The 26,591-nt window shown below is 49.0% G+C and overlaps 1 protein-coding gene and 1 pseudogene across 1 annotated transcript in view; both read right to left on the bottom strand.

Moving 5' to 3' along the window:
• Positions 1-330: 330 nt before the first annotated feature.
• On the bottom strand, positions 331-455 carry LOC144239464 (U4 spliceosomal RNA; annotated as a pseudogene).
• An 8,864-nt stretch (positions 456-9,319) lies between these two features.
• The window catches only part of FBLN7 (fibulin 7), a 47,861-nt gene continuing 30,589 nt past the window's right edge, over positions 9,320-26,591 (bottom strand). The window contains exons 6-9 of the mRNA XM_077773496.1: positions 18,519-18,644; positions 14,812-14,949; positions 13,761-13,899; positions 9,320-12,382 (exon numbers count right to left, since the gene is read on the bottom strand). Of these exons, the coding sequence (XP_077629622.1) occupies positions 12,010-12,382; positions 13,761-13,899; positions 14,812-14,949; positions 18,519-18,644 (776 nt within the window). The 3' untranslated portion in view covers positions 9,320-12,009. The remainder of the gene's footprint in view (positions 12,383-13,760; positions 13,900-14,811; positions 14,950-18,518; positions 18,645-26,591) is intronic.

Genomic DNA, 26,591 nt, shown 5'->3' on the forward strand with positions numbered 1-26,591 from the left:
TTTTCAGTTACTGTAGCTGTCGGCTCTTAGCTTCAAGTCTACTGTGGAACTGGGGAGAGAAGAAGGAGATTAGGGCACGTCGTTGCCACAAGGCATTTTACCAAGATTCAGCTATTTTTCTTGAGTAAATTCTCTGTTGTAAGCCTTTAATTTCCAGATATCTGAAAAATTGGTTTTGACTGTTTTTGCCATTTCTCTCATGTCTTTTATGGAGTGGTGGATTTTTAGAAGTCCTTGGTCTGCCATTCTGGAAGTAGAAAGGCTGGTTCAATTTTAAGTATCGTTTGATATCATAATACCTTTTTTTTTCTGGTCATATCTGCACTTTAGAAATAATTATTTGTGACTGGTATGAAGACTAAATGTGTACCAGCTTGTAGTCCTTTTATTTCAATTAGCGATAATTGCACCTCGGATAGACCTCATTGGCTACGATCCTGCCACTGCGCAAAGCTGTCGTCCTTTTATTTCAGAATTCGCCCTTTCCCACCTCGCTATCCAGGGCCTCATCTTTCTGGCAGGATGCTCCTTGTTTCTGAGTAGTTAGGCCCTTTACTCCTGTTCCAAATTTTTAACTGCCTTTTTTAGGAGTTCCACAGAAGTGATCTTATTTACCATTCACGTAAGTCTTATATAAATTTACTATCCCAGCTGTGTCCTCAGCAAGAATATTTCAAATTTATTTGCCTGCCTGTGTTGCTTGGCAGGTATATTTGTTACATAATAATATAAACTAGGCTTTAATCTTGGACTTCCTGAACAGATTTGTGATTCGGCCCCGTCCATATCTGCTGACACACCAGCTCTTTTCAAGCTTTCTGTATGCCCACGGACTGCAAGCCAATTTAAACTTCCTCGTGTAGCTGAACTCGGTTAGGTGAACCCGGAATCAACAGAAATGCTCCTTATTTCAGCCAAATGGACATGAAACAGTCATTTCAGTCCACGAAGAAGGAAAACCTGGTCCCAGTGAATTCCTGATTGTCTCAGAGTCTGAATGCCCGTCCTTGTGCAGCTGTGAAGGGTTCTATGTTCTCCCCAAGGCAGGGAGATGATGCTCACGGCCCTGCAGGAAGCAGAAACCTGGCCAGCCTGCCCTGGCCCCTGCCGCTCCAGCCTGCCAGCCCTTCTGCGGGTCTGCGTTCCTCGGGATGCGCCTCCAGCTACATCTGTACCAGGAGAAAGAAAAAAGGAAAAGAATGACCCTGACTTTCTAAATGGGCTGTGCAGGCCCCTCCGTCTGGGAGCCGAGAGGCAAGACAGAAAAGAGGTTGCCGGGTAACAAATGAGGAGACCCTGCTGGTGCCCATGGGCCCATGGCCTCTGTTTTGTCAAATCTCCGCCGGGCCGTAACAAGGCCATGGTGTGGGAGCTGCATGAAGGATTGTGAAACAGGCCTCGTGGGCCTGCCCGGTAATCGGCAAGCCTCCGCTGTTCAATGCCCCAGGTCAAATGCCAGGATTGGAGAATAGGGGTTCAGGACTTCAGTGGCGCCTGCAAGTGTCAGTCCCCTTGTTGGCCTGCTTTCCTCTGAGGCCTCACCCATGTTTCCTTTGTCGCCAGGGGACAGCTTTAGTGAACATCAGGTAAGGTGCCTTTCACCCTCCACCCTCTTCTGGGCTTAGCAGCCCTTGAACCCCTTGTCTTAAATTGTCTTCTCTCTTCTGGAAGCAACACAAGGGCATTCAGTGTCTCTGTCTTGTTCAAGGCAGTGTTCCCTGAAGGACCGGGCACATAGAAGACCTTCATTCAGTGTTCATTAAATTATTAAAACATCCAAACATTAGAGGGGCACTGCTTTTTGTTCCCCAACTGTATGGAAACAGACCTTTAGGTGAAAGAATATAAAGGAATTTCTAAACGTTAAGCCTTGAAGTGGTAGAGGTCAAACCGTGGAACAGCATCGATGGGGTTGATGTGTCCTGCTCAAGTAATGAAAGAAATCCCCAGGCAGAGGCAGAATGTAGGAAGGCAACTGAGAGAGGAAGAGGGAGGGTGGGAGGGAAAGAAGGAAAGGGCGTAAATGCCTCCCTGTACAGATGGTCCTGACTTAACGGTGGTTCGGCTTAGTGCTATTTCAACTTTATGATGGTACAAAAGTGATACACACTCAGTAGAAACCATACCTAGAATTTTGGATTTTTAGCTTTCCCCAGGCTAACAGCATACAGTACAATCTTCTCTTGATAGATAGTCTCATGATGCTGGGCAGCGCCGCCGGCCACAGGCTCCTGGTCCCAGCCACGTGGTCTCCAAGGCGAACTACAGATAATGCTCATGGCCATCCTGTACCCATATACCCTTCCAGTTTTCAGGTTCAGTACGGTGTTCAAAGAGGTTTAACACTTTATTATCAAATAGGCTTTGAGTTAGGTGATTTTGCCCAACTGTAGGCTAAAGTGTCCTGAGCTCATGTCAGGTAGGCTGGGCTAAGCCATGATGTTCAGGTTAGGCATCTTAGATGCATTTTGACTCATGATATTTTCCACTTATGATGGGCTTACAGGGACATGACCCTGTTGTAATGGAAGATCTGTGTGTGACACTCAAATGCACATGTGAGGTGCCTTTGAGCCTTTACACAGTTCCTCCTGAGCAGCCCATCCTCTTTCCTCGTTTCCAGATTTGGGACTCTTAAGAAAAAAAAATTTTAACATTCATTTTTGAGAGAGACAGAGCATGAACAGGGGATGGGCAAAGAGAGGGAGCTGTCAGCACAGAACCCGACGTGGGGCTCGAACCCATGAGTGAAAACATGACCTGCACTGAAGTCAGACACTCAACCGACTGAGCCACCCAGGCACCCCCCAGACTTGAGACTCTAAATGAGTGCCATCCCCAACTACCTAGTGCGTGTTCACCATTGAGCACCACACGCCAGTAGGCCTAGGGACCACAGTGGAGACCACTGGTTGCTTGAGTTGAGAGTTGATGCCCATCAGTCAAAGACCACCCGGAACCCACCTAGAGTCAACAACGCCAGGTTTATGATTCACTGCAGCAAGAGAGGGATTGCATTTCAGGGGGCTGGGGGCCATCTCAACAGGAGGGAGTTAGGGAAAAATAATCCAAATTCTGGAGACTAGGGTGAGTCATGGGATGGTCTTGGCAGGGGTGAGTCAGATTTTGTCAACTAGAGAGTTGCTGCCGGGGTCTTCTCTGTGAGTGAGTGAGTGTTAGGAGTTTACACCAGGATGCTTTGTGGCTTGCATGCTCTGAAGGCATGCAGTGGATGGGTTATGTGAGTCCTAGGGCACTGCCTTTTGGGAAGTTGTGGTTTTTGTTTCAGTTCCCGGTTCTCCCCCACAGCCTGGCTGGCGGCAGAACAGTTTTTCACTCTTTTAAAAAAATTTTTTTTAAATATTTATTTTTGAAGGAGAAAGAGACAGAGCATGAGTGGGGAGGGGCAGAAAGAGAGAGGGAGACGCAGAATCCGAGGCAGGCTCCAAGGCTCCAAGCTGTCAGCACAGAGCCCGATGCGGGGCTCGAACTCAGGAGCCACGAGATCATGACCTGAGCTGGAGCTGGGTGTTTAACTGACTGAGCCACTCAGGTGCAGCATCAGTTTTTCACTCTTTATCAAGAGGAGAGCGTAGCAAAAGAGAGAGATGGGGGAACGCTAGGCAGCGACCTGCCTACCTGACCGCTGTGTCCCCGGCCAGCCGAGAGAGGGGGAGCTGCGTGCAGCGGTGCCAGCGGAGACCGCCGGGGACGGGTCTCAGATTCAGGATGAATTTCTGTGGAATTCCCATCTGTGTGTGTTTTGCCTCACTTTTGATCTAGATTAGAAGTCATATTCTTCTGTTTGTATAAGAGGAAAAGGAAATGCAGGCCATGCGTTCTGGTTCTGAGGGCACAACTGGCCTGTAATCAAGTCCTCCACTTGCTCTGTAGGGTCACCTGATGCTAACGAAAACAGAGACTGTCACAGGAGTGTTTGAACACTGACAGAGCCAGCCAGGTTCTGGGGGNTTGTTTCCAGTCCTCTAGGCTAATCCAGGATTTAGGATTAAGAGTCCAAATTCCTTCCTTATCCTTTCAGTCAATGACTCTCTTTATGAAATATGCTGATTGAGCCCTTTGTTTCAGCTGGTACTGTGGAAAGAAGTAGAATTATATTATTACTAGTTAGAACCTTAGCCAATTTCCTTTTCAGAAAAAAAAAGAAAAAAAAGGACACCATGTTAGAAAATCCGTCTTGGGAATGTCCCCTGTCTGACTGTGTACTTGCAAAAGACCTTCTTCTGGAACTCTAAATTTATCAGTTAAAGTAATAAAGTGACGATCTTTATCACACTTTAGTGAGTCAAGTTTATTGACAAAGAGAATGGCTGGACCAGGATGGGGACTTCTGAAGAGAAGTATGTACTTGGTGGATAGTGGCTGGCCATGTTCCCCAGGCTGGAGATGAGCCCTCCCTCAGCAGGTGAGAGGATTGACTCTTGGGTCTTATCTGTGACTACATGAGTGTTAGTTTACACTAGGGAGCAAACTAGTGTAAACTGGAGGGGAGACTAGGGTACAAAGTGTATTTGTTTCCTGGGGCTGCTATAACGAAGCACCGCAAACTGGTGCCCTACAACAACAGAAACGTATCCTCTCACAGTTCTGGAAGCTAGATGCCCAGAGGATGCATGCCTGCTCTCATGGAGCCGGGAGTCCTGCCGGTTAGACCCAAACAACGAGGACTCCATCTCCACTCCACTTACGCTACAGCCACATCATCTCATATAACAGGAAGTCCAGCTGGGGGAAAGGCTCAGGCAGATTTCGCTGGGACCCCAGCTCCATTTCTCTCAGCTCTACTTGTAGCCAGGAGGCTTTTCCCTTATACCCTCTTCCCTCATTGTCAAAAACATGGCTCCCGGCACCAACTGTGATGACATATTTCCTCCCATTCAGTGGAAAAGAAAGAGACCTTTCCAACCATATCGTAAGCCCTTCCCGTCTCTGCCTCAGACAATCCCTGGGTACCTAGCACTTGCCTGTGGAATACAGTGCATGGCTGGCTCTCGTCTGGGTCTCTGACACTCAGGGACTGAGGATGATTCACTGTGTTGCCTTGGAGCGTGGAGGGTGGGGGGTGGGTGGCCACCTTCCCCTAAGACACAGGCTGGAATGAGGATTGTATTTATTGGCTAGGGCTGCTGTAACAGAGTAGCAAAGACCATGTGATACAACAAAACCTTATTTTCTCACAATTCTGGAGGCTAGAGGTCTGAGATTAAGGTTGTCGGTAAGGTTGATTTCTTCTGAGGCCTCCCTCCTTGACTTGTAGATGTCTGTCGTCTCCTCCCTCTGTCCTTGTATGGTCTTCCCTCTGTGTGTATCTCTTTCCTAATCTCTTTTTCTACAGATGCCAGTCATAGTGGATTAGAGCCCACCCTCATGGCCTCATTTTAACTTAATTACCTCTTTAAAGACCCACAATCCCCTTCTGAGGTACTAGGGATTAGGACTTCAACATGGGAATTTGGGGGGGAGAGGGTAACAGAGTTCAGGCCATAACAACAAGGGAAGATGGTGTGAACAAAACAAGTCTCCTTTCAGAAGGTGGAAAAGGAAAATGGATACTGGGTGTGCGGCCAACAGGGTCTGCGCTGTGGGAAGAGACAGAAAAAATCCAGGAAACCAACTAACAATACAGTGATTTCAGATAGTGAAAAGTTGCTTTTCAAGAAAATGCAGCAGAGTAAGGTAATGAAGAGGGACTGCAGGAAGTGAGCAGTGCTGGCAGGGGTGGCTGGGACAGCCTCTCCAAGGAGGGGACATTTGAGTCACACCAAGTGGAGGCCTGAACAAGGAATATGGCAGGGAAGACGCAGCAAATCCAAAGGCTCCCAGGCAGGAGTGAGCTGGGCGGAGTCAAGGGGCAGAAAGGAGGCCAGTGCATTTGGGAGCATCACAAGCAGTGGTCCAGGAGGTCGGCAGGGGCCAAACCACTCAAGACTCTAGGGATTGGGGTTACATTCTAAAATCCAGCCACCTTTAGAACACCACGATTATGATTGAACATGGAGTGTGTTGAATTTCCACATGGCCAAGTAACCGCAGAGATATGTCTGTCCTGTGGACAGACTCCAAACCACCTAAAACCAGCATTGGAGTGAGAAAGACCCCCTTGGTGTGCAGTGTTCTCAACTCCAGCATTCAAGACCCAATGCTCAACCAAGTCTGCCACCCCCTACTGGCCAAAGGCAGGAATGAAGGAAATGGTACTGTACCTAATCTTGACCCACAGGACTTAGTAGGGGTGAGGAACACACTTCCTGTGATGGAACTTGGCGGCTTGCGTAGGGAGGACCAATGCATTCAGAAGCATGTCTGATGACTCAGCCAGTTAGAAGGGGAAGGAAGGTGAGCCATTGTGCAAGCGTCAGTGTGACTGTTGTGAGTCCTGGCATAAGCAAGCAAGTGGACATACTGTAAAAAATATGTCTAATGGATAAAGAAGATGTGGTATATATACACAATGTAATACTACTCAGCGATGAAAAAGAATGAAATCTTGCCATTTACAACAACGTGGATGGAACTAGAGGGTATTCTGCGAAGCGAAATAAGTCAGAAAGACAGATGCAATATGATTTCACTCATGTGGAATTTGAGAAACTCAACAGATGAACATAGGGGAGGAAGGGAAGGAAAAATAAGATAAAAATAGGGAGATAAATTGTAAGAGACTCCTAAATACAGAGAACAAATAGGGCTGCTGGAGGGGTGTTGGGTTGGGAGATGAACTAGATGGATGACCGGCATTAAGGAGGACACTTTTGGAGATGAATTGGGTGTCATATGTAAGAGATTAATCACTGGGTTCTACTCCTGAAGCCAAGACTACACTGTATGTTAACTAACTTGTATTTAAATTTTAAAAAGTCTCAAGAGCTTCCTGGAGATAAAGAACTAGATTGCTAAAATGTAACTTTTCATTTGAAGGTGGTCAGATTCAGAAAATTCCATCAGCCCAAACCCAATTTTCACCAAGTCATACTGTCTCGTTTGTAAGTCAGCAGACATTTCCGTGGCTTTGCCAATGCTGGCTTTTGCGGGGACCCTCCAGGGGAGCGCGAGCATGGCAGGACGTGGCCTGCATTTCCCACCAGAACTCTGCTACTGAGAACCACTTTAAGTGCTAACTTCACAAACTGGTCCTGCCCCTTCCACTGGTCTCTCTCCCCACACCTCTGACCTTGTCGAGCATGCAGTGCCATGCTCGTTGGACTTCAGCGCTGTTTCTACCATTGTTAAAGGTACCCCCTTGTGATATAAGTGAAGATATTATCTCCCAACTTAAGCACGAGTCCTGTCTTAGGCTGGGATCACCTATTTGAAAAGGACACCCAAAAGAGGCTGAACGAAGGAGGACTGAAGGGACTCAGGATGGTCTGATGACACCCACAAGCCAGAAGCCAGATTCCAGGAGGCATCGGGACCCTAAACAGGAAACTGGAAATGGCAGTTTGAAAAACATGGCCATTAAATCCTTTAAAATTTCTCAATTCGCCGCAGCTCGCAGCTCGACTCGTTTAGGACTCACTGGTCCACGTGTGCTTCCCTTGACTTAGTGGCTGCTTGTGACTACTTCAACCAACAGAGTATGGTGGAGGTGACCCTATCTGACTCATCAGGTCATAAAGGCCATACACACCTTGTTTTTTGGAACAGTCATCAGGAACTCAGAGCCACCGTGTCAGAAGTCTGATTATTCTGAGGCCACCATGCTCTGAGGAAGCGGAGTCTCACGAAGAACCCAAGGATGGCTGTTCTGGTCATCATCAGTCTTCAAGTTTCCCAGCCAGGCCAGCCCAGTGAGTGAGTGAGTGACCCTTCAGATCACTGCAGCCCTGGCCCTGAAGGCTTCCTGCCTGAGAGAGGTGAAGACGTTGTGGAGCACATGTAAACCATATAAAACGTCCCCCTGTGCTCTATCTGAATTCCTGACTCACAGAATCCATGAGCGTAATACCGCAATGGGATATTTTATACCACAGTGATAACCAGAACACAAAATCAGGCTCCCCCTGGAGTGCCCATGGTCGTGCTCGCTTCAGCAGCACATATACTAAAATTGGAGTGCCCATGGTCTTTCATTTCTTCTCTTTCCATGTCAGCATCACTGTTCTCTGTCTGTGTAGATGCCTTTCCTTTGTGCCCCTAAGCCAGTGTGGTCATCCTATGTCTTTCTTTACATCCCTCCTTCACTCAGACACTCGAGCTTCTGGGTCATAATTCCAAACACTGAGAAAAGGGATCCCCCAGTGACCACATATGATTATAGTGTTTGCAACACCTATGCTCCACAGGTTATCTGTCTCCATGTATTTGTGCACACGTTTTCTGTATACTGACATCCTCTTCTGCTGCTTCTGAGCTTTCAAAGAGCTCTCATCCCTCTTTGAAATGATGTCCTTTTCTTGTTTTCATATGTGTTATCTTCTCATCTGCTGAAATGGAAGCTCCATGAGGTCAGGATCTCTGTCCGTCTTGTCAACCATTGTATCCTAAGCAACTAAAACAGTGCCTGCAACAGCGCAGACATTCAAGAATACTTATGCCACCTATAAACACCTGTAGATTTTCATAGGTACACAGTAAGGGTTATGAAACTCCACCTTTCCATCCCTGCAGTATGGGCTTGGTAAAAGCAGAGGCAGTGACTGGTGGAAAGTGACCCAGTCAAGTCTGGCTTCTTCATGTCTCTCCTTAGGGCACATACTCAGATTCAAGTTTACTATGACTATGCAGTGATATTTTGTTCTAGGGGCACCTGGGTGGCTCAGTAGGTTAAGTGCCCAACTCTTGGTTTTGGTTCAGGTCATGACCTCACGGTTTGTGAGTTTGAGTCCCGCCACAGGCTTCTCGATAACAGTGTGGAGCCTGCTTAGGATTTTCTCTCTCCTTCTCTCTCTCTGCTCCTCCCCTGCATGCACGCCCTCTCTGTCACTCTCAGAATGAATAAACTTAAATAAAAGATGACTTTTAAAAGTTATCCAAAACCTTAGCTAACTTTCCATCCCTCCTGAGTCAGTGATCCAGCTGGATGACCTTTCATCTCTTACTGGTGGCTGTTGACTGCTAGAAGTCCAGGACAGGTGGGCAGGCTAGTTGTGGAATAGCTCTACATTCAGGCCTCTATCTCCTTCCAGACGAGAGTCTGGTGGGTGTGCAGACTTGAGAACTAGGGATACCACTGGGGCCTTCTTTGATTCAGGAATAGGCTCTCTCATACACTGTTGCAGACAGAAAGTAGTATAATCCTTATGGAGGAAAAATTGACCTCAAAGATACAAAGGGAAAAACACAAAAGACACATGCATATTGCTGCAATACTTTTAATAGCAAAAGATCGGAAACAAACCAGATGTCAATCAAGGGTGACTGGTTGAATAAACAATGGTATGTATGACTTCATAATGGAGCACTGGATAGGAGAATACTTGGTTCTATGGAATGATATTCAGTATACTGTTAAGGAGAAAAGAAAAGCAAGACCAAGGAAAGTGTGAAATAGTGTGCTGTCATTTATCATTTGTGTGTGTGTATAATTTTTTTTTAGTGGAAGGGTGACATGGGAAAAAATTATTATCCAAGGCAGAAGGAGGAAATAGGTGGAGGGCACTGGGTTAGAATACAGACTTCTCTGACTATAGCTCATTCTGTGGATTTGACTTTGGAGCGAAATAAATAATTTATGTAATTATAAAAAAAATTAAAATAGTCTCTAAAAACGTAAGCAGTACAAAGTGAATACCCATACCCCTGATTCAGGTTTCGGACATAACTACTATTCTAAGTTATTTTAAAATAGTAATTTCACTGAACATGTCTAATGGCATAAAGCAATTTTATGCCAAAAGAAACAGAAAGACAAAAAGAATTGCAAAAGAAACATTTTAAGTGTTTTCCATTATTATTTTTTATGACAACTTGTCATTGTTATTCTGAGGATTTAAAACAATATGTAATTATTTTGGTGATTTTGAAAAAGAGGTTTTCAGACTAAGTAAAAGAAGAGCAGATGTGAGATCAGGAAGGCTACAGTAAAAACCCTGTAGTCCTGAGTTGGATTGGAAGTGTCCTTATAAACTCATGTAGTTAAAAAAAAAAACCCCAAAACTCATAGTAACATAGTTGCTAGTTCTGTCCACTAACACAAAGAAACAGTGACCCAGCCACTACCAATGAGCACTCCTAACACCCAGATTTTGGTCTCTAATTATTATTTCCCACTAAGAGGAACCAGGGATTTCTGGGAAACACTGGAGGACTTCAGGACTGAGGTGTAAAATACACAAGATGAGCTTGAAATATCTTGTCATACAAGATACCTGTGAAACTATCAGAGACACTAGGGTCATCCTGATATATGACTTGATCCCTATACTGGCAACACAATTCCTCTGGCTCCATCTCATACCAAGGCAAATACAAAGAATTTTAAAATAAACGTCTGATGAAATCTTACCTAGATTAATGTGTATTTGGATACTGAAATCTCCTCACAGTTCAGCTGACTTTCAAGTTTCAACTTGAATGGTCTCCACCCCATCCCACGCCCCAGCCAGTGTTTTCTTTCTTCAGTTACCTGGAGGGCATTGCCCCTTGGCTCCTATATCAGAAGTACAAGGCCCTGCAGGGCGCCTGGGTGGCTCAGTAGATTCAGCATCTGACTCTTGGCTTCTGTTCAGGTCATGATCTCACAGTTGTGGGACTGAGTCCCATATCAGGCTCCACAGCTGACAGTGCCCACCCTGCTTGGGATTCTCTCTCTCCCTCTCCTTGTCTCTCCCTCTCTCTCTGAATGTTCTCTCACTCTCTGAAACAAACAACAAAAAAAAGTAGAAGGCCCTGGATCAATGTAAATGCCAGAATTTTCTTTTTTCTTTTTTTAACTGTTTTTAAATGTTTATTTTTGAGACAGAGATGGAGTGTGAGCAGGGGAAGGGCAGAGAGAGAGGGAGACACAGAATCGAAAGCGAGCTCCAGGCTCCGAGCTGTCAGCACTGAGCCTGATCCTGATGTGGGACTCGAACTCACGGACCGTGAGACCATGACCTGAGCCAAAGTCAGATGCTTAACCGACTGAGCCACCCAGGTGTCCCCAGAATTTTCTTAAACTCACCATGGCCAGATGTTGCCTTACCAATCTCTCATTTGGCCAAGCAAAATTTCTATTGGTAGAGCAATCCCAAGGTCACCTCCATGTTTTCTTTTTTCTTCATTTATCCCAGTGGGTCTACCCTAGACAAGAAGAGAGCCAGGTATCCCTTCCTAGAAGGAACTGGGCTAACTCATGTTCAGGAACAGGCCAGGTGGGCACATAGGAGCAACAGAATTTATTTCTTCCATTATAATACCAGGTTATGTTCTGAGATACGATTTCTTAAATGGGAATTACTTCAGGCAGAACTTATGCTTTAATGTTGGTTCCTTGGTCTAGAAGAATCTGCGTGGGGTTTGCAGGCCCTGCCATGGCTTTCTGATGAGAAGCCTGGCAGGCATGTCACAGAAAGGAATGCAGACAAGAACAACATGGCGGGCTGTGGCAGGAGACCCAGTCCCTGTGCCCACATGTGCAGGTCCGCGGCATGCTAGAGGCTTGACTACAACAATACGGAGGGCTGACAATCATCTCAGACATATACCGTAAGCTCTTCCCTCCCCAGCTGGTTCAAACTCATGAAGCCATTCACCCAGCATTTTGAAAAACTGCCCTTTTCCCTGTAAAGAAGACTTGAGAAAGTTAGTGCATAATCTACAGGAAGAGCTTAAAGCAGAAAGAAAACAGTGATGGCAGCAGTCTGGGTCCCGGGGCTGCCCTTTGGTGCTACTGCATGGAGGAGTATGCGCAGTGCCCTAGAAACCCGGGGGCACGGGCAGGTGGGGAGGTAGGCAGGGGCGGGGCAGGGTAGGGAGAGAGGTCTGTCGCAGTCAGGGCCCTCAGCTGAGTCTCTGAGGAAGAGAGATGAGCCCAGATGTCTGCACCGCAGGGACCCCACAGCTACCTTAGAAGTCATAAGGGGACACAAAGATGGTGACTTTGGACACGTGGTTGGCCTGGAAGGAGCGGTCCAGGTATTCTGACATGTCCACGTCCACCTCTAGCGTCTGAGGCCCCTCCAGGGTCTGGACGAGGATCAGCTCGCCCGTCTGCCGGTCTGAGCGCTGCATCACAAAGTGGCCTCGGCTGTTCCCACCCACGATCCCAAACCGCAGGCTGTTGGGTCCGGGCCGGCCAGGGGCTGAGGCCGTAGCCATGCGGAAGAGCGTGATGGGCGTCTTCAGGTTGGAGGGCAGAGAAAGGTAATGGAAGGAGATGGTCTTGGGCAAGTGGCGGCACGGTCTGCTCTCCATGGGGCAGGGGTTTCGCTCACACTGGCTGGAATAGAGAGTTGAAATGGAAGGAGTCAGCCTTGGGGAGACTCAGCAGGGCCTGCCCTGACCTGCCTCGCCTGCCCACTGCCTTCTTGCAGAGGCCGGCAGAGTGGCCTTTCCCAGCCACAGGTGCTCAGAGCCACAGGCTAGTGAGTGTGGGTGGTGTCAGGCGTGGCCAGGGCAGAGGTGTTGCCCTGACCACTTGTATATGGATGTGCACGTATAATTGTATATGCTGTTACTATCGTCTTCACAGAAACCTACAGCCGGGGAAGATTAACTAGTGATGGTTCCGGGATTCAAACCAGGTGCCCTTTCCTCACGTGCCGAGACCTCTCTCAGTAATGGTGGGACCCTGGTGGGTAGCTGGCAACGCTAGAATGTGGCGCTTTATGTGATGTGAACTTCCCAAACAGCCAATGTTTATTCTTAAAGAGGGAACCCTGTCTCTCTTAACCATTTGGAATCAGGATCTTGTGGAAGTGCTTCTGAAATTTCTCTGCCTTATCCAACATAAGAGAGAGATGCCATTTAGCGACCCACATAATCACAGCTATGCAGGTCGAATATCATATCTGGCTGTTAATCAGAGATGTCCCCAAAGGCAATGACATACAGTCCCTTCACTAAGTGACTTCTGAGGAAGAGTGTGGTGCCTCCGTGCTCAGTAAGTAACTGACATTCCTCAGTGCCACTGACTTTCTCGATGCTTCTATTCTGCTACAGCCCAAAAGGCAATTCAAGTATCTGAGCTTGTGAAGTTAATTCATTCTAAAGACAATGCTAAGGCTCTTGTCATCTCTGTTTCACAAGAAAATACATGCACTCTGTGATACTTGTAGTTACCCTCCTGAAAGGCCTGTCTCACCCCTTTTGAAAACAAAAACTACTAGATGCTGAGATTACTGGAAATCAAACCTCCTGACCTCAGTGGAAAAGTAGATTAATACAGTGCAGAGTGACTGGAACCTACCAGTTACTAGCTATGTGAACATGAAAAAACGATCTTCTCCCAAATCTGTGTAGTATGTCCCTGCCTCCATGAGACCATAGTGGCCTTCCCTCCAGTGGCCCCCACCCCCAACAGCGCTACACCAGGGTGGCTAGGACTCAGTCATCCTCCAGTCAGCAGGGAGCACTCGGAACAGTACTCCTATCAGGGCAAACTGGGTTCTTGCTGCCCAGAGCAGCCAAGGCATTAAATGCAACCACCAAAGGGAAAGAGAAGCTCAGAAAAGCCAGACTCCCAGCTCCTTCCATCTTTGCTTGCATATAACTGTACCTTTACCTAAGAACCTTGAGGAAGAACTGGCCCAGCCACCCTGGGAGGCCGGGGTGAGGGTTGTACGCGCCCAGCCATGGGTGGCGCTGGCTATACTCACAATGGAGACGTCTTCACGTAGCTCACATTGCCGCTGCCCTCCGGGCACTCCGGGTTGACGCACTGGAAGCCTCCACCGGTGTTGATGCACATGGTCCCCCGGGGACACACGTGCTGGAGACTCACACACTCATCAATGTCTGAAATAAGGGACACCCAGGGAGGGTGAAGATCCCCTGATGTCCCTTCTGTCACAAGACCACATGAAAAACCCCAACGGGTACTGGAATGTAGTGAGCTTTATAAATACCCAAAATTTATTTTTCAAATAGGAAACCCTATCATCCTTAACTATTTGAAATCCAGCCCCTGCAGAGCCCCGCTACGGAGCTCCCTTCTCCGGAGTCCTGTCCTTACTCAGGGTAGAGCGGTCACAAAGGTGCTGAAACACAGGGGTGTTACCAGTCACAGGTCACACTCCTCTCAGATCTGCCACCTCCTCAGCCTGAGGACTCGAGTCTCCCCTCTATGGCTATTATCAGGCCCTTTATGAGTCCAATCTTCCGGAAAACCTTTCTACTCAGCCTCATCCCACCCCAAATGCAGATGCTCTCACTCTCCTTATGAGTTCTCTGCTGCTGCCTTCACCCCAGCTGGAGGCTGTTTCTTCCCAATCTGCACAATCCTACCTGGGCCTGCCTTCTTGAGTACTTGTGGGATGGATGGATGGATGGAGAGATGGGTGGAGGGAGGGATGGAGGGAGGAATGGGTGGATGGATGGGGGAAGGGAGTGATGGAGAGGGAGGGATAGATGAATGGGGGATGGATGGAGGGAGGGAGGGAGGGATGGATGGTTAGAGGGATGGGTGGATGGAGGTGTCTTCTCCTTCTCCAGGCCCAGGTTCCTCACTCCTCTGATCCCAGCAGCGGAGCCCCACTAGGAGGTCACTGGGGAGCCACCTCTTCTCTCACATGTCACATCAGCCCATGGAGAAGCCGTCTGCCTTCTCTCCTCCTCCCTTTCCCCCAGCGGCTAAGACCTGCTGTCTGGGACCAGCCAGGCTCTCCCTCGAGCCCTGCAGCCACCTGCCGCTGCAGCAGCATCACTCACCCTCACAGCTCTTCCCATCGGCCAGGGTCCGGTACCCTCCAGGGCAGGCACAGCGGTAGGAACCTGGGGTGTTCACACAGGTGTGCATGCAGAGCCGGGGGCGTCCCTCCTGCCCATAGAGCTCGCATTCATTCACATCTGGGGACAGAGGCGCCCAGTATGACCGGGAGCCATGTGGTGATCATGCACCAACCATGTCCCAGGATGGCGGCACCTCAATTCCTGGGAGGGATGGCCACTGTGGGGAAACCCCAGCCCCAGCAGAGCACCCAGAAGAGCAGGTGTGCTCCCCTTCCTCCCCAGCCAAGGGTCCGCAGGGCCGAAGGGAGGGGTGAGAGGGGTCTGAGGTAGACCCTAGATTGGTTCCGCTAAGGCTAAAGACTAAGGGCTGAAGACTAAGGCTGAAGCCCCCTGCAGAGGCTGGCAGATCAGGCCCGCAGCCCAGACGATCTGCTTGGATCACAGCCCCACCTCAACTGGCCTCCTCTTCAGGCACGGAGTAAGAGGGTTTCATGCCTGCTGCTGTAACAGGCCGCAGTTAGCACCAAAGGGCCAATTCTCAGGGGCCTGCTTGGTTTGAGTGGCTCTTAGAAGGCGCTGGGTAATTAGGAGAGGTTAGCTACAGTGGCTGGGTCTGTAAAGCTAAGTGGAGAGGGGCCCGGGGAATTGGGTCCCAGACCCCTGCACAGCTCCGGAGGGCTGTCTAGCCAACGTAAGGACTCAAGTTCCTCTCTGCCACCGGCCCGGCCCATGTAACCGCCGCCCGATGGAGCGGAGAAGGGAGCTCAGGGCCCTTCTAGATGAGTGTCCGTGGTTTGGACGCCACCGTGGCCGGGTTCTGGCATGGGAGCCAGCGCGGGCCCCGTGGCCGCTTTCTCCACAGTCTGATTCTCACGATGGCCTCTAAAGTCTACGTCTGGGCAACCATTAGGTCAGCACTTACCTAAAACTCAAAATGGGGCGGGCTTTCTGAGACTTTGCCGGGCCCCTGCGCGGGGTGCGCCTGCAGCCGGAGGGCCGCGGCTGGGAGCCCCGACCTCAGTCCTNCGCCCGGCCGGGGGCGCGCCCCCTCGTCGGAGCTTACTCGGGAGTAGGGACGGAGAGACAAGTCATTAACCGGAAACCCGCAGCCGCGCAGGGCCACCCGGAGCCCCCACGCAGAAACGCGCAGGCCACGCGGCTGCGCACAGAAGGGCCGCGGCTGGGTTACATCGACGTTTTCCCAGCGAAACGTTCCTCACACCAGCATGCTAACGGTGATCCCCGGAATTGGGAGACCAGGGAATTTATTTATTTATTTTGAGAGAGACTGCGAGTGGGAGTAGGGAGGCGCAGAGAGAGAGAGAGAGAGAGAAGGGAGAGAATACCCCAAGCAGGCTCACTCAAAGGCGGGCCTCCATCCCACAAATGTTGAGATCATGCCTTAAACCAAAAACAAGAGGCACTGAGCCACCCAGATGCCCCTAAAATTACGGAAGTTAAAACACTACTTTCGGGAGTTCTTTTTTGTTGTCGTAATTTTTATGCGTTTCTAAAGAATCTAAGCTTTTCGTTTTTAAACCAAGGACACCAATTTTACAATCAGAAAAAAATTTAATTAGTTTTTGAAAGTTTTCAAAAGATTGACAGCTCTCCTATGATTAGGGGAGGTGGGAGAGGAATGGGTGGTGAAAGAAATGACGCTGGAGAGGACACACCGGGACACACAGGGTGACTTATGCAAAGTCTTCATAGTCAGATTCATAGAGAGCAGAATGGCTGTGGAGGAGGCTGGGAAGGGAGGGAAAGGGGAATTGCTCTTTCAAGGGCTGAGTTTCAGTTCTGCAGGAAGAAGTGGAGGTGAATGGTGGCGAGGGTTGTCTAACGATGTAAATGCACTTAATGCCTCTGACCTGTACACTTATAGTGGTGAAAATGGCATATTTTATGTTACATATACTTTACAATAGGGAAAAAAAGAGGTGAATGGATTTTTTTGTTTGTTTATTTTTGAGAGAGAGAGAGAGAGAGAGGCAGACACAGAATCCGAAGCAGGCTCCAGGCTCTGAGCTGTCAGCACAGAGCCCGACGCGGGGCTCAAACCAACACACCGTGAGATCATGACCTGAGCTGAAGTTAGACGCTTAACTGACTGAGCCACCCAGGCGCCCCAAGTGAATGGATTTTAAAAAGTGTTCAGAGAGGGGCACCTGGGTGGCTCAGTCAGTTAAGCATCTGGCTTCAGCTCAGATCATGACCTCACAGTTTGTGAGTTTGAGCCCCGTGTCAGGCTCTGTGCTGACAGCTCAGAGCCTGGAACCTGCTCCACATTTTCTGTGTGTCTGTTTCTGCCTCTCTCCTGCTTGTGCGCTCGCGCTTGCTCACTCTCAAAAATAAATAAATAACCATTTTAATATATAGTAAAAAAAAATATTTGGAGAGAGACTCCCCCTCAGAGCTGGAAAGATGCAGGCAGAGCTGACGGAAAGGAAGGCTCCAGGCTGGGGGAGTAGGTGAGCAAGAACCCAGGCCTCTGCTGGGCTGTTCATGGAGACCATGAGGACATCTGCTGGCTTCAGATGCACTTACCCACTCCCTCCTTCCCCTCCCAGGGGAGATTCCTGTTATGGGGGAGGCTTTATATATAAAATCGCACCTGAGGAGCAACTGCCTACAGGTCCTGACAGCACCAACCCTAACATGTGGGGTTTAGAAAACTCAGGGTCTAGGACCAGCCCATTTGGGTTGAAAGAGGGCCCATTTCTTGTTCTTTCCTGTTTGCAAGCAGGAGGAGAGGCGATGGGATTGTTTCCACAGAGAGCAGCTCTGGGGATGGGAGCTGGAAGGAGGCCTCCGGGCTCCTAGGGAGGGCGGCTTCATTCCGAGAAAGCACCCGGCAAGGCTGAGTCAGCTGAACAGAACCAAGACAATTAAGCGGCAAATCTCTGGGGGCGATATTTAAAACTGGCCCTGGACTGGGTCCGATGAAAGAATATCAAGTACTGACAAAGCCGCTCCTCTCCGGACGCTAGCGCTACCTACCAGTTCCTCCTTTCCACACTGGGATTCCACATGGAAACCCAGACAACCAGACAGGACACTCCAGGGCTTTCTGGCAAAGAAAGGGGATATTTTCAGGACTTGACTTTTTAATCTAAGAAATGTTGGCTACAGCACAGTGCGGGAACCCTCATAAGTACCTTAATGGATTGTCTCGCCATCTGTGAAAACAGCCACCATGTGGCCCCTAGACCTGCTAGTTAGGGACATGTTGGCACTCAAGATATGGATAATGAGCTCCCCACCAGTTAGATGTCTGGTTGCACAGCTCTGAGGGTACTCTGGCCTGTACCATAGCTGCTGATTTTGCAGGATGTGATAGGAGCATGGGAAAGAAAGAGCCATTCCGTTGATCTGCAGAGGAAATGTTGACTGAGTGAAGGTGGAGCTTCTCAGGCCAAATTCCCAGATTGGGGAGCTCTTACGCTGGGGGTCAGTCCCCCTACCTGGATTTTCTTACATAAGAAGGATCAAACCTCAGGTTACACAGGAGACCTACCTTCCATCTCAGATAACCACCGCAGGGAACTGGAGGGATCAAGGGACAGAAAGCCCACTCTCGGGTGGGGAACTGAGCTCCTGACACATCAGCATTTGGTGACCCAGGACCAGGGTGCTCCTCTCTCTGCAGTGGACTGTCCTCACCCAGCCCCACGGTGCCCATGTACCTGTCTGGGCCTGGTGCTGACAGCGGCTCCCAGTCTTCCCTGGAGGACAGATGCATTTGTACTCGTTGACTCCTTCTACACACGTCCCGCCGTTCTGACAAGGCTGGCTGGAGCATTCGCTGACGTCTAGGAACAGAAGTAATTTGCAAACACAAGTAGGTGAGTTCTCACTCTAAAACGAACCAAAACCAAAGATGGGTTCCTTTCCTTTACTTGGCAGGAGCGCTTCAGCTTCTGCCCCCTGGCCAATCGGCAAGCCACCTTGCCTGCCACACACCAGGAGCTCGCCCGGAGCTCCGCCTGCAGGAGCTGGACCGTCAGCCCGCCACGCGCCACCAGAGGCACCATTTGCTAATTTACAGGGTGGACCACCGCACGAACCCACACTGCCTCTGAGTCAAGCTGTAGTGTCCCCAGCTCTGGCCTTAGCAGCCAGCAACCAGGAGGAGTACCCTTTCAGGAGTCAGAAGAGGGAGAAGTGGTCCATCAGTGTCCCAAGAAGGGGAAAACAAACTCTCTCCAAATTCCCAACCAGAAGCCCTCCTGTGCTCATTTCCTGTGCAGCCTAGGAAGACTCTGACTCTTGACATTTCCTAAGCGGTGGGAAAGGGAAATGTTCCTTGCTTATACACACAGCAGTCCTGTGGAAAGCAATCTATAGAAAGAGATATAAATTTAAAAGTTTAATAGGCTTCTCTGTGTGTGTTAGGATTAGAGGCAGTTTTTCTTCATTTACATTTTTTTGTACTCTTCCATTTTCCCACAATGAAATTTCCCACAATAAATTTTCTAATTAGAAAAAATAATTTTTAAAAACCCTCAGGCCACATCTGCTTGTTATGAATCCTTAAGCCCAGCCTTTTTTTTTTTTTAATGCTTATTTATATTTTTGAGAGAGAGACAGAGCTCGAGCGAGGCAGGCACAGAGAGGGAGGGAGACACAGAATCCGAAGCAGGCCAGGCTCTGAGCTCTCAGCGCAGAGCCTGACATGGGGCTCAAACTCACAAATCGCGAGATCATGACCTGAGTCGGTTAAGCATCCGACTGAGCTACCCAGGTACCCCTAAGCCCAGTCTTAATGCACAGAGAGCACAGGCCCTTTCTACCAAAGAGAGAGGTTTGTCAGTTCACTGAGTTGACCACAACATCTCAGGAAAGGAAGCTGGAAACATCTCCTTGTTGGCATATGAGCATCCTTCCCTGCTGTATCTATCAAGAGGAAGAAAGGGTGCTTTGCTCCTGATGAGAACAGCAGCCTTGCTGTGGGTGGGTTGGCTGGGATGCCGGCTTCCCTTCTGCCTCTTCAGAGCTGGGACGTTATATAGACTATTGTATGGTTTCTGTTAGTCATGAAAGGACCCAGATCGTCCAAATGCTGCTTATTCCTGGGGAAGGAGCTTTTTCAGCTTCTCAGTAGCCTCAGCCTGCTTGTATTCTCCCCATACGTTCTGTTCTCAGATGACCGGTCTCTAGGAATGTGTCTGGAGCGACACTGCACAATATGCCACAGAGCTTGCAATGCCCATTTCTGCCTGTTGCCCAGTCCCAACACTGCCGCCCAGCAGAGTATGAAAGCAGGCAGACTACTAGGCTGTGACGTTGTGGGCCGGGAGCCAGAATGTGAGCACGAGTAGCCTTCGGTTTGGCCCCAGTGGGACCAGCACCATTGTCTCTGGGCCTCCAGTGGAAGGGACCGGGCCTGGCTGCACCTGGTGGTGGGGGCTTGGGGGTGGTCATCAGCTCAACAGAGAAATGCACAGGTGCCCCAGGACCCTGTGCTCCATCTCCCTGTCTGGATCTTGTTGCCCAGGATTTTCGCTTCTGGACAGGCTCCATACAGCCGTAGTTTCTTATCCTGGTGCACTGTGAGAGGCACTCCACGGCCCAGTACCCAACCTTTGCACCCCATGTGTCCCGATCGAGGTACAGCTGTCATCACATTCACATCTGTCCCAGGCTGTGTAGGGTGGCTTCAAGGCTGTAAGAGGGCACAGGCTGAGGCTGAGGAGACACTGCCGAGCCGAAAGCATGGCAGATGATCCTGTCGGACCCGCCTGCTTAGTGAGCATTTCCTGTCTCCGGGAGCCACGCTGCAGGTCCTCCGCATAGGATCTGCTCTCTTCCCTTTTATTTCTAATCCTTTCTTGTGTTCTGTCACCTCATTTCAGATTTTCCATTTCTCCAATCACCTCATTTCTGAGGCTTTCTTGTTTTTGTTTGTACTGTCCTTTCATAGTTTTTATCTTTTTCAAATTTTTTCAGCTTGTTTGGAAATACTAGGTAATAGTTTTCCTCTGTTTTATGGCCATGTCTTTCTGATATTTCCTCATTGTCTGTAGAGACTTTTTATTCTCTCTCTCATTTTTTCTTATAACACTTTGTATGGGATTTGATGAGAGTCCTTTTCTGTGACTCATGTTTAGGGGAAACATGTTCTCCTATATGGCTGGTCCAGCCTCCTGACTGTCCACCTGGTGCTTCCGTGCCTGTTTCCAGTGTGGCTCATGCTTTCTTCACGCTGCCCCTTTTGGGCTCCTCTCCTGCTCTTCCCTGGGCCGTCTCTTCCCTGTGCGCCGACTTTCTTTGTAGAGCTCCATCTGGATCCTTCTCCCAGTAGAGTCTCCTCAATAGCAGGCTATGTCCTGGAAGGTTTCAGGAGTTCCTAGGGGCCAGCGTGTCCAGCCAGCAAGACTTCCTGTTGAAAAGCTGGCCCAGGAAAGCCAGGACTGGGGCGGATCTTAAGATTATTAGATTTCAAACAAAAAGAAAAAGTCCTTTGAGCACCGAGGTGAGAAGACCAAGATACTTACGGCAGCAGCAGCAGAATCAGCTACAACGGAAGACAGAGGCATATTTAACACACTCGAGGAAAGAAGATGTGAGACAGGCAGGTGATGTCCAATCAAACTGGCGCCCGGTGGCAAAGCTGCACTCTTTCTGAACGGGCCAAAACTCAGGGAATTGCCCCCAGTGCGACCTGAGGAACAGGCTGGAGAGACATCTGCATGAGGACAGCAGTAAGCTCCCTGAGGCACAGCATCATGAGAGGGACGGCCGACGGCTTGGGCTTCCTGGCAACACCATCTTCCACTCTCCAGCCCACACAAAACAAAAGTCGCACTTGGATCTCATCAAGCCTCTGGAGTTCGCTACCAGTTTTTAAGAAATCCAGAGACCAGGGGCGCCTGGGTGGGTCAGTGCGTTGAGCGTCCGATTCAGCTCAGATCATGATCTCACCGTTCATGGGTTCGAGCCCCACCTCAGGCTCTGTGCCAACCACGCGGGGCCTGCTTTGGATTCTCTGTCTCCCTCTCTCTCTGTCCCTCCTCCCACTGTTTCTCTCTCTCAAAAATAAATAAACTTTAAAAAATTTAAAAAAGAAGAAGAAGAAATCCAGAGACCAACAAGGTACAAACCTACAGTTATGAGATAGGTAATAGTGAGGCTGTGATGTACAGCATGGCCACTAACTGACACTGCTGTGCTGGGTATACAGGGAAGTTGTTAAGAGAGTAGATTCTCACAAGGACAAAACCATCTCTTTTATTTTCACGTGTGCGTGTCTATATGGGAGGATGGGTGTTAACAAAACTTGGTGTGGTGATCATCTCACAACACGTGTACGTCATGTCACCGTGCTGCACATCTTCAGCTTAGCACAGTGCTGGATGTCAGTAAAACTGCAAGGAAAAAAAAAGAAAGAAAGAGACTGGAAAATCATGTTAAATGACCCCCCAGGGATGCAGTTAGCAAAACCAAGGCTGTGGGAAACAGACCATTTTCTTCAACAAATCCACTGGAAGGGACTGAGGCAAGGTGGCAGGAGGAAGGGGGAGGAGACTGTAGATTAAAAAGGTAGAAGAAGGGGCCTGGGTGGCTCAGTCGGTTAAGCGTCTGACTCTTGACCTCGGCTCAGGTCATGATCTCACAGTTTGTGGGATCGACCCCCGACTGGAACTCTGTGCTGACAGATCAACCAACCATAACATGTGGCTCTTATGTGGACCCTGGTTCAACCAAAGTGTTAACGACACATGACACAACTCCACGTGACAATGTGGAGAAATGACATAACTAGACATTTAAAGATATTAAGGAACTTGCTGTCTTTGAGTGTGAGGATCATTATACCATTCTTTCCACTTCTGTGCATTTGAAATTTTCCACAGCGAAAAATGTATTAAGATTGCTTGTCTCGGCATTACTTATGATTATAAAAACCAGGCACAATAAGGAATAGTTCAGTAGAACCAGAATAGTTCCCTTAGGGGGAAGTGCTGTTTTAGAAGGAAGAGTTAATGAAGACTTGCTTCTGTTAATATCTATCCACACATGATGTTGGATATGTAAGACTTGCATATACACCTAGATAAAAGTCTGGAAGGAAATTCTTAGGTGTTGTTCTTTTTTTTTTTTTTTTTTTAACATAATCCCTCATTCGTTCATTCATTCAGTCATTCTGCAAATCAGCCAGCCAGTCACTCAGTAGCTACTAAGTGGCTGCTGTATCAGAGGAAGCTCTTTCTGCTCAAATCCTTTTTTGAAGGTCTCCGAGGAAAGGACCGGTTCACTGACACGTGCTCTGCCCTGACTGCAGCATATCCTCCTGAGCACCCGGTCTGGTGCCTCAGCCCTGCGTTTCCAGTCTCCTGCAGTTTGTCTGTGTGGGCTCCTCCTGTGCCCTCCCTCTTCCTCTGATGGCTCAGTGCCGTTCAGGTCCTGAGCCACATCTTTTCTGTCTCTTCCTTCTCACTGGTGCCCTTACCACCATTTGTGGATGTAAGTACATCATTCTCTCCCTCCCTCCCACCCTCCACCTGACTTCTGTGCTGAGAAAGGCAGTCTCGGGCAGTCTTTGGAGCCCCACTTGGCCAAATAAGAACAGGCCTTGGGCCTGGACCGCTTCCTAAACATGAGGCAAAGAGCCCGCGGCCTGTGCAGGGCTCACCACCGCCTGGGGAGACTTCTTTCCCTGTTTCAGCTTCCACAACTGTTCTTTTGTTCTGCTTTCGTGTGTATGTCAGTGGCCCTCAGCTCTCACTCTTTCAGACTCCGTGGGAAGGGGTTGGGGGTCCCTCCCCTGCAGCACGAGAGGGGTACACACCTGGGGACTGGCCTGTGTCAGCTGAGGGAGACCTGCCAGCCACACTGGACCAACGCCCACTCCTGAGGCTGATCTTGCTCTGTCTCTTCCCCGGGAGAGCCAAGCATGGCTCGATCCAGTGCCTGACCGCGCTGGGTGTTCCTGGGTAACTCCTACTAAGATGCAGTGGGCCAAAGTGGCAGAGGCCCCGCCAGGCATGGTCATATGGTGTTCTGCCTGATGGTTCCATAGGTTGTATTAACAGTTCTCCACTAGGATGTCATATAGACATTTTAATGGAGCTCTGATCAATGACCCCCACCCCCTCCATGCAGGCTGCTTAAAAACAAACCTACACTTGTCACTCAGTCTTTAGTATCTCTGTAAATGACACCATGCACCCTGACATTCAAGTGGAGTTGGGGAGCATGGACTTCTCTTCCATGTGAACAACCCACGTGGGTTTAACCATGGAAAATTCCATCAGTTCTGTCTCTAGGTTCACTTGAAATCTCAACACAGCAGCAACACACAAATCCAATCATTGCATGTCTCTCTATAAACGTGTCTTGTGCTCGAACTAAAATCCAGCCTCTGCATGGCCTCCAAGGCTGCAAGAGCAGGCCTGTGTGTCTCTCGACCTCACCTTGCTCACTCTCAGCTCACACCTGCTCCGGGAGCAAGGTCCTGTACTTTCTTTTTTCGTTTCCTCAAACATACCAAATTCTTCCCTTCCTGAGGGCCTCTTTGCACATGCTACTCCCTCTTCCTGAAACAGCATTTTCCCCATGCCACCCACCCACCCACGCACCCGCTCATCACATGACTAGACCCCCCCACACCCTTTCACGTCTCTGCAACCCTGTGACTGTCTCAGAGAGGCCCTCCCCTCTCCCTGCCCCCGTCATATTTATTCTCAGACCCTTCTTGGATCCCTTCAGGGCACTGACCACACACACATCCCCATTTCTTTACCTTTGCATTTGCCTCTCTGTTTTGCTTACTTACACCTTAGCAGGTGAGCCCCGAGAGATTGGGTAGTGTTTCTTAGACTCAGCGTGAATCCCTAGCACTTGGTGTAATCTTTTGTGCATAGCCGATGCTCAATGGAAATCAGTTGAATGGATGAATAAAGGTTAAAAGGGGGTGTTTTTTAAAGCCTCAGTGGTTCACTTCGTTAAGTGTCCGACTCTTGATTTCGGCTCAGGTCATGATCTCATGGTCACAAGATTGAGACATAGTCCCACGTTGGGATTCTCTCTCCCTCTCTCTCTCTGCCCCTCCCTCACTCCCACTTTTTTTTCTCTCTCTAACATTTTTTAAGGTAGGGGGAGGGGATGACTACCAAAAACAATTCTTTTTTCCCAGCATAGAAGTAAGGGAAAAAGTTATTTATTTCTCTCAGATTTTTTCTTTGGTTACCGATGTTGTCAAAGCAACAAAGCCTGTGGCTATGATTCTCCCAATTCAGAAAGCTTCAAATCTTAAAAACATACCCTTCCAAGAAAGAAAGGAAAAAAGGGAAATAATCCAGGAAGCTAAATGGCTGCTTTCCATTCTGGAGCTCTGGAGCCTACCTCTGCCCACTGGGCTTCTTAATGGCAGGATTATGTGTAATTTCCTTCCATGCCAAGTTGGGTTCATGACCTTCTTTCCGAGCAGCTGACTGCGGATGGGGTGAGGGACAATTATTAAAGACCTGCTAAATCTTTCACTGTCTCTGACATTTTGGGTCTTGAAATGAATCCCCTGTGATTAAGAAGATTCTTTTCCTTCTGTGGTCACAACACAATGACCACAGGACTACGCATATGGAAAATGAAGCGGATGCACGTGTCACTAAAATTCTAGGGCCACTGTGAGGCGTGTGTGTGTGTGTGGAAGTCACTCAGCCCGTGTCCTGCCCACACGGTTTAACACTGTTACAAGAGGTCACCAAAAAACAGATCGAGGCTCTATTTCTCCTTCTTGACAGGCTTGGGTGGCATCCCTCTGAGGCTCTTACTGGAGACAGCATCCATTAATCAAAGAATTTCCTGCTGAGGACCGAAGTGTCCACACAGGCACCCTCCCCTAACCTGAGTTGAGCCCTGGGCAGTGACAGATCAGAGTTTTCTTTCCCAACACCACAGAGTGAGCCCCCAGGCCTAGTTTACACTTCAACAGATGAAAAATCCATCTGAGATCTCTGTGGGGGCTGGAGACAATCTTTCCCAGGCTTTAGATAGTAAATGTGGCCCCAGTAGAGGTCTAGCGTGGGCTGCGCCAAGCAGTCCTTGGGCATGGAGCTCAGGGAAGGACAGATGTCCAGGAAGGAGGCTGAGGGAAAGGGGAGACATAGAAAACACGGCAGATCTGGAATGAGGTAAGTGAGCTCATGGGTGAGAGTCAGGAGGTGCCCGGCACTGGACAGTGAGGGGGCCCGCAGACTTGCTGACCACACTTGGCTTTGGTCCTCCACGGAAAGTCTGATCTCCACATCTCAGAAAGGGAGACTGTTCAGTGCAGCTGCTTTCCCTGCTCTTTGGAAGGGCTAGCCCGGCCTTCCCATAATGCCAGTGCAGGTGTAAGCGAGCATGTGCAGGTATGCCTCAAGTGGCCAGCGCTGACACTCAGTCAGGACATGGCCCTACTGTTAGTTTGTGGCAGGCAGCCATTCTGATTGGTGAGGGCCTAAAATGCATCAGTGCTTCAAATTTTTCCAGATCTTTTCTGCTTCTAGCAGTGGCAAGAATCAGTCAAGTGGTGTTTCTCAAAATTTAGTTAATGTCAGAATCATATTGAAAATATAGATTTCCAAAGTACCATCTATAAAGATCTCACCTAACTCAGTGGGTCTTTTGAGCCCACAGAGCTTGCCATTTATAACATTCCTTGGCGACACCAGAGCACCTGAAAGTTTGAGACCCCGGCACACAAGTCATGATACAGCAGGACGCTCTTTCCCACTGCAGGGTCCTGCTGCAGGAAGGCTGGGCACTATTATGTA

This window comes from Crocuta crocuta, unplaced genomic scaffold (genome assembly GCF_008692635.1).
Source record: "Crocuta crocuta isolate KB4526 unplaced genomic scaffold, BGI_CrCroc_1.0 scaffold67, whole genome shotgun sequence".
Lineage (NCBI taxonomy): Eukaryota > Metazoa > Chordata > Mammalia > Carnivora > Hyaenidae > Crocuta > Crocuta crocuta.